This window comes from Juglans regia, chromosome 13 (genome assembly GCF_001411555.2).
Source record: "Juglans regia cultivar Chandler chromosome 13, Walnut 2.0, whole genome shotgun sequence".
Lineage (NCBI taxonomy): Eukaryota > Viridiplantae > Streptophyta > Magnoliopsida > Fagales > Juglandaceae > Juglans > Juglans regia.
Window position 1 is genome coordinate 27,098,030 of NC_049913.1, and position 8,612 is coordinate 27,106,641.

The 8,612-nt window shown below is 34.7% G+C and overlaps 1 protein-coding gene across 1 annotated transcript; it reads right to left on the reverse strand.

Annotated features, from left to right (window-relative positions):
- Positions 1–210: 210 nt before the first annotated feature.
- On the reverse strand, positions 211–8,272 carry LOC109004003 (MACPF domain-containing protein At1g14780). The gene is made up of 8 exons (XM_018982374.2): positions 7,882–8,272; positions 7,531–7,772; positions 2,366–2,558; positions 2,166–2,240; positions 1,823–2,006; positions 1,282–1,451; positions 1,125–1,189; positions 211–982 (listed from the first exon to the last, which is right to left on the reverse strand). Exons 1-8 carry the CDS (start codon positions 8,116–8,118, stop codon positions 367–369), a joined length of 1,782 nt encoding a protein of 593 aa, XP_018837919.1. The 5' UTR covers positions 8,119–8,272; the 3' UTR covers positions 211–366.
- Between the last annotated feature and the right edge of the window lie 340 nt (positions 8,273–8,612).

Below are 8,612 nucleotides of genomic sequence, written 5' to 3' on the forward strand. Positions count from 1 at the left end.
TGCTCATGTTTCTTTACACTTTTAGATCAATTATACTAATCCTTGTATTTTGGTATTTTATAAACAGAATACACTTCTTAATAAGATTATGGCCAGTGAAACTGTGAAACACATTTTTACCCCAATCTAGGGAGAGATTATTAAAGAATGAGTGAAAAAGGAAAGGGAGTAATGATTTCATAACAAGCTGTTTCTTTTTCTTTTAAGGTCTTGTAAAGAAGGGAGGGACGCCCAACAACCTTAACTCATCCATCTTTAAGTTTGAAAGATCCTATCTTTCTTTTGCACTCACATAGGAGTCATTGTTATTAGCAAGTTGCTGCAAATGTTCCTCTCTACAAGTACTTCGACCCCCCTTTTTTGTCGTCAACAAATGTTTAATAACGAGAACTTTACATTTAAACATATCTTTCCCTTCTCCAAGTCAAGCCTTGCTCCAGTAACTAACCAATGGCCAGGACTATCTAGTGGGCCTTTACATAGCTCAGACATATCTACAAATTTTAGCAGCTTTTGTGTTTGAACTGGCACTGGAGGTCCTGTAGGAAAGACTCCCGAATCCACCACCACCATTGGTTGTTTTTCTTTTGCTGGGATTCCCAAAAATGAAGAATTTATAGCAGAAAAAATTCCTGACTTCTGGGAAAATGCGGATGACCCTTGTACCCAAGTTGATTGTCCGATATAAGAATCGGACACCTTAGAGAATGAGAGCCTGAGATGAAGGACACTCTTCGAGTCGTGTTTCTTTACATGAAGCTGAGCTCCGGTGACAATAAAGACTGCGTCCTTGCTAGAGGTCGTCCACCCAGGGTCATATTTAACCGGCGCTGTGGATACATGGGAAAACATTTTGCTTTGGATTGCTTCAAAGTATCGATCATCGCCATCATCTTCTGATCCTCGCCATTTTGAAGTTTCATCTATCTTGTTCTCAAATATCATTGGAGCATTTGATAGATGTTGCAGATGTATAGCGAGCCTAAGATATGATCATTTCGAGTCAATGTTAAGCCGTATGAGATCCGCTGAAAGTACTAGGCCAGTTGGATTCTGTTTTACAAGAACTTGAAGAACAGAAACAGGAAAAAAAAAATGAATGTCATTCTTACATTTACACTTACTTGTTGCATTTCATGCCCTCAAGATACAAACGCATCCCTGTAACGGGCCTCCTTCCTACTGTAACCTGTTGAGTTATGACATGCCAATTAGTTCGATTAATCTTGAACAAATCATAAAATAATTGAGGAAACATTGCGAAATGTGAATGAAGATCACCTGCGTTTGATTTACATATAACTTAGGACCCATCAGATTGAAGCGGAGGGTCGATGAAGGAGTAGCCCTATTTGCGGTAGAACCAAGTGGGAGATCGTTGTGAATGGGAGCCCAAATCCTGTGTAATTGGAAGTCAAGAAAATACTGTAAATCGGCTATAGGAGGTTTATCTGCAGCCAAATAAAATACAACATAAATTAGCTGAAAACGAAACAAGAAACAAACCCAACAAAAGACAAGTGAAAAGTACACAAAATACATCATATATATATATATATATAGCAAACTACGGTGCAATGGTATTATTACTTGGATAAATCTCAGGTAAACCATTCAGAGGTCAAGCCCACGTCACTAAGAAAACAAACCCGAGCGAATCATTGAGTGGTTTACTTAATTTGGTCCGTTTGGATGATATGAGCAATGTGTACTACTATCCAGTTTCTTTATGAACTCTATACCAATCAGCAATACGTTTTCTGGAGTGTGACATTAATTTTCAGGTTAATACCCTCTTTATCAAGTAGAGTTTTAAACTTACATCGAAGATACAGGTTGATGGCATGCGATAAAAAACCTTTGCCAGGAACGCCTTTAAGGAGAGAAGTGATGGGGATGAAGTTAAAGTGAATTGCATCCGGCATGAATGGAACTGTTAGAAGCCACTCGGAATGGCTACTGGCTGATGGATCACCTCCCCTTTTGAAACATATGACGGTGAGTCCCTGCAAAAACCCATCTACTTCATTATTAAACATCAAGTTATTGTCATAGACCCAAGTCAAATCAGAGCATCTTTTTGTGATTCTTATGTCATTTTTCATGCATCTTTCATTTTAACTAAACATTAATATAAAATCGATACTCGCAGTAACCGAACCTACATCTTTTGCATTGACAGATGAGAAGCTATTGAAGGCAACAGGTTGTGAACTGAAGACATTGAAAGCCTGCGGTGCCTGCAGTTGAAGAAAGTCATGAAGTTTTTAGTGCAAACAACATTTTGATTAGATTAAAGTCTGACATGGGGTAAAAATAAACGAGATGGCAATTAATAAAGTCCGGTCGGTTTAAATAATAGAACCTTCTCTTTAGTTTTGGAGTGTTGCGGGAAGAAATTGCATGCCCCTGTAAACAGCTGATCTCCAAGCTCATCCAAGTGTTGTTTGAGCTCTGATGGCCCCAAGCCGGAAGATTTATCTTGCTTAACTAGCACCATATCTTGGCCGCCAATGCTCAATCCCACAATCACATGGGTCCCATATTTCTCAATGAATCTGTCAAACACTTTTACTATTATCGATTAGTGTTTTGATTTTTCTAATACTATAGATATATTTAATTTATTTCATTTCCATGTAATATCTCTACAAATAGGGATATATACTTTAAATTTAATTAAAAAAAATAATTGAGCACAACAAAGTTGTCGGCCCTTAATTTATATTTCTGTCACATTCTTCTTCTCCCCTTTTCCTTGTCAATTTCTGTTATATTTTATATTTCTATCATGATCAACATACACGTATTCATTGGATTGTCCAAGCAATGCTAGAAGAAATTAAGTTCACAAAGATACAAATGTTAATGATGACCCATTAGATTACTTAATTCTTTAATGGGGCGTTTGGATGTGGGTAATCTTTTAGAATTTTAGGAATTTTAATAGATTATTTCGTTTGGAGGCGTTTATGTGAGTACCTCATCTAATCACAGGGACGCACGAACGGTGCGGATGACGAGTAATGGATTAACAACAACGTAGACAAACGCAACTAGGAAGAAGGCAGTCAAAGCTAGTAATACGTTATGGGAGATGAGAAGCACAAGCAAGCAAGTTAAATGTCACCTTGGAGAGCAAAGTCCTGCTAATAATACGTAAGGCGAGCCAAGTTTGGTACGAGCAACGGACAACACAATACGAAACTGGAAACACCAAAATATAGCACAGTAGTGCGTACATGGTAGCAGGTGATGTACATAGGCTTGTACACCAAAGATGATCTTTCAACAGAGCCCACATGGGAAAAGAGGAATTTGGGTTTGTACTTTGTAGACCATACATTTGACCACACAAGTAAAGCTCAATGCCACGTGGGTGATTTTCACAAGGGGCATATTGTGTGTGTTTCTAAGGCAAGCTGCATGGATGTACGAGTCTTGTCTTATCAATCTACTTAGACTTTATTTGAAATTTAAATTTATTAAATTTTAATATAAAATATAATAAATAATTTAACTTTTTTAAATTTTAAAATAATAAAAATAATAATAATAAATAATATTCTAATATTTTATCATCTCAAACTAACTCAGTTCAATATTCAAACGTAACCTTAGTCTCTACCATTCCACAATCCAACATACGCAAGGACGACAAAGATTCACTATTTACCCCTCGACCAAGTAGAAACAATAACTATCAGAACCATAACTGACAGCACAGCACACATAAGAGATATTTTACCCTCAATCTTCATCTCACTTTCGAAATCTCTAACTATTTCAATACACTCTCTTTCTCTCTTCCTTTTGATCGGGACTCCAAGGAGGAAGCAAAGCTAGAGGTCATAATCAATAAGGAAGCCAACGATTTCAACGCAACTCTTAGTGTGCATTCACCATTCAAGTAGGTTCACTCCTACTATGATGCTAGTAATATGGAGTAAATGTCTATAGGTATGTTCAGGGTATTCATTTTCTATTTCTTAGTCTCTTTCTCTCTCATGAAAGTGCAAGTTCTCTCTTTACAATTACTACCTACTTTGATGTGTGATTTCAAAGTAATTAATGTATCGGTTTCAATTGGAGTTCTGAGTGTGTGTGTATCACAAACTCCAAGACGAGATGGAGTATTATATCAGTGGAGTTTCTCTAGTTATTCAGGACGCTTAAGAATTGAGTAACATTCTCTAGATTGCCATCTGGAGACAACAGGATCGAAGAAATGGTAATACTCTCGAGTCAACATTATTTCCTCTCTGTTGGCGGATGCTAAAGGATACTTGGCTACTAACGTAATGAGTGTGGAACTGGGCATCACTTGTTACGAAGTCATTCGTGTGCCCGTTACCCACGTTATGATGAAGGGAGTTAGGGTGTGTGCACAACCTATGATGGAGAGTCGTAGTGATAAGCATTACTAAACCAAAATGGGTCTGAGTGGTGGAGTTGTTCCACGTGTTGGCTTGGGTTGAGAGATTCCACACGTTGATTTGGTGGAGTGATTCACGTATTGCTTGGGTTAAGAGAAGTCTCATGTTGATATGGTGGAGTGATTCCACATGTTGATTTGGTGGAGAGTTTCCATGTGTAGACTGCTAAGAGATTTCCCGTGTTGATGTGATGGAGTGATTTCGCATGTTGATTTGGACCTGAGGTTCAGGAAATGATTTATTACTAGATGTTTATTGTGTATTTAGGCACTGGGTGCTCGATAATGTTTACGGTGGTTCATGACTATGTTGCTTTACATGGAGGTTTTGTTCCTCGATACACTTATGATACATGTGGTTTCATCTTTTATTTATATAAAACTTATACATTCATATTCATAACCACTGTCTTACATTGTTAGTGTTGTTATGGGTTTTAACTTACTAAGGTCTTATTGGCATCTCGCCATGGTAGTCCTATTATGATTTTCACCACTTAAAACCATAGATTTTTATATAGACATAGCTCACGAGGGTTACTTCGTGGAGGAAGGACTTGGGCAACCCGAGGAATAGCCATGGGGCCTTATCCCCTTTAAGTTTATAATCTTATGTAATTTAGGATGTTTATTCTAGTTGGGTGACAAACAATTTATGGCGTAATATTGTTTGAATTGGGCAATGAACAAATATTGGTTTGTATGGATGAAGTGATAGTGACTTGTGAATATTTCTATTAATGGGCGAGCATTTCAAAAATTCAAGAAAAGCCATAGTTTGCATATACTTTTTATTTTCTATAAACTTATGTAGTTTTTAAATCATTTCTCTTATACATTTGAAGTAAAAAAAAAATAAGGATATCTTTCAGATAAATAATCTTTAAATGATTTTTAAAATTAAATCAAACATTTTTAAAATTCCTTTTTAGTTGCAATCGTGAGTTTAGTTACATTTTTAAAATTTTATATTTTCAAATATTACATTTCAAAAAATAAGAATACCGAATGTAATGTTAAATCATGATTTGATTTGATAAGTTTCTAGAAATATGAGGACTAGGGGCTCATTTGGACACTAGGAGTATTTTAAAATTATGTGAATAGTAGTGAAATAATTTGAATTAAAATTTTTTATCATGTTTAAAAAAAAAATTAAATAAAAAAATTAAAAATTATTTGAATATAATTTTTATTTTGAAAATTTAGAAGTATTGATTTTTGTATTTTGTTTTGAAATTTGTAAAAGTTGTATTGATTTTTGTGTTTGAATAAAAATTATATAATGATTAGATGAAAAAATTAAAAAATTGAAATAAAAAAATATTTTATATTTAAGTGATATTTGAAAAGAAAATTATAACAGCTTTTAATAATTTTGATAATTTGTCTTATCACTATTCCCAAACATCTCTTAAAACTACCCGGTACTCGGAAGAAGACACTTATATACGGTGCGGTGCATGGCTATTACAATATGCTGTAAGAGTTCAAAATTAGAATCTCATCACGGCATCTCAAGGTTTATTTCCAAATTTGGAAGAAGACAAGTGAAAGAATTTGGAGTGTGTTTTGCTACTCATTATTTTCATATATTATACACTATATTTATTTTTATAGATTTATTTTTTTTAATTTTATTATTCTTAAACTAATTGACTCGATAAGAGAAAAAAATAAAAAAAATTATGTGTGGTGTGTAGTGTAAGGATAATAAGTAAAACTTTTCTTTGGAGAAAAGAAGGCTGGGATTGCAATAGATTGTGAAAGATTAAGGTCTCGTTTGGTTACACAGATCAGATGAGATAGGAAAATTAAATAAAATATTATTATAATATAATTTTTATTTTAAAATTTGAAAAAAATTAATTGTTTATTGTATTTTATGTGAAAATTTAAAAAAATTATAATAATTACATAAAATAAGATGAGATGAGATGAAATGATTTATGTTACCAAATTAGTACAGACAAGTTTTCGGCCTTATAGTAAAGTGCACAATTGCAGTACAAGGCAAAAAAATATATATATATATAATAAAATATGGACTACCCACTTAGTATAATAATAATGAATAAAAAAAAATTAAAATATAATTAGGTAACAATATTCTTTTGAAAATTTAAAATGTAATTTATTACTTATTATTTTTATTATTAGCTAGATTTGAGAATTAGACAAATGAAAGTCAAAGATCGGCTTGTCCCCCTAAGTGCGGAATGACAAGAGGATTCTGATTTTATACTTTTATCCCGAGTAATATACTCTCCCTTCACAACAAAGAAACAGATTTAAATGTTTTTAAAAAGCTATTTAATATTCTGTGGTTCACCTTAAACTGAGAGTGTGAACGAAACGAGTGTTTTTTCCATAGAGAGAGTGTTTCTCGTAAGGTGAATGAGTGTTTTTTATAAGATATAAAGTATGAAATAATAAATAATGACTGATGAGAATGATTTTTTTAATTCTTATATTTCCACTGACTTTTTATTTTTTAATTTTAAAACGAGATGAACTGGTTCTAATTAAGAATTATTCGTCAAAGAAGAATTAATTGTGCCCAGCGGTTTGCATGTTACATTCTATGCATGTCAGACCTATTTTATTGACATGGTCCCTATGCTCGCTCTGGTTTTGCCGATTATTTTCCCTCTCTATATGTTTTCCATTTTCATCTATAGAAAAATTCACAAAGTCCAAAATCTAGAAGTTGTTAGAAAAGTCCTTGCAAAGCCCGAATTTGTTCTAGAAAATGCACGTCAGCTATAAAGGGTAGAACTTGAACATTCAACCTAAGTCGTAGAGTACTCTTCAAATTATCTGAGAGTATAGCGATGAGAAATTCATTAGCAGGGAGAAGATTTTTCTCTGCCGGCAAACAAAGCCTGGCCTACTCACCCATGAAACTTTAATTTTGTTTGGTTTGGGTTAAAGAAAAGTAGTAAGCCGTACCCGACTCAATAATCGTATTGACCCAATTTTCCGATCGCCAAAACCTTCAAAGGTACAGCTCCTAATTCTAATGCTTACTGGTGAAGAAAATAATCAATTTTGTCTGTAGCATAGAACCCAAAAGTCAATTCATGAAATCTAACCTGGCAAGTGCACGGGCATCCCAACAGGACGGAACTGCATCACGAACTTCATCAGAGAGAACGAGTGGAAACCGATGAATGTGAACATTGAATAGGATGATGAAGTAACCATCAAGACCTAAGTATTTTGTGTTGGCTGCATCGGTTGCCCAAGAACTGCCCTGGAAATCGAACGTAGCATTGAAACACCCCGATGGGATTTTCCCCGTCCCTGATGATTTTTGGTTGAAAAATTCTGACATCTAAACCCATGAGTTGTCCATCAGTCATGAATCCCAGAACGACGACCAAAAAAAAAAAAAAAAAGAAAATCTAACAAAGAAGAAGAAAAAGAAGGGAAGATGTGTATGCCTGACTGAAGTTGAGGATGTCGGATTGATATCTGGTTCGATCGCCTTTATCGCATTTGATATCGACTGAGACATCTTTGAAGGTTCCAAAACCAGGTACTTGAAGCTCTCGTTTCTGTGCTTCATTAAGCTGGACTAATCTTTCTTTACCTTTGCAGTAGTTGAGACGGAAATCCGACGTTATGTCGAATCCTTTCCCCAGGCAGCTAAGAGCGCTCTCTACTATTTCTTCGCCCATCTCTCTCTCTCTCTCTCTCTCGTGTGTTGTGGCTTTTGGGGCTTGATCAAGTGGCTAAATTCACAAGGTTAGAGAAGGAGCACGTAAATATATATAGGTAAGAGAGTATATGGTTGTGGTTGAAGAATGCCAAAGACCTGGCATCCTTTCAACATAATTATTCTAAGATTTAGGTATTTCAACGGAGCACGGAAAATGGGAAGCTACAAAGTCTAGGAAGCTTCATATTCCGCTTCTTGTTTTGAGTTGAACTTTGACTGTACTCTTCTCTCCTCCTCCTCCTCCTATTATTATTATTATTATTATTATTATTATTATTGTTATTATAAGCGTTTGGTATTTATAGCTTTGAATGGACATTACGTGAATAGCACACGATTTAATTTTAATATGCCATGGCCAAAACGACTCCATTGGCTAGCTTCAGCCCCTAAGGTAGGTCAAGACTAAAAAATATGTTTACTTAAAAATTATAGAGACATTGAAACTAAACT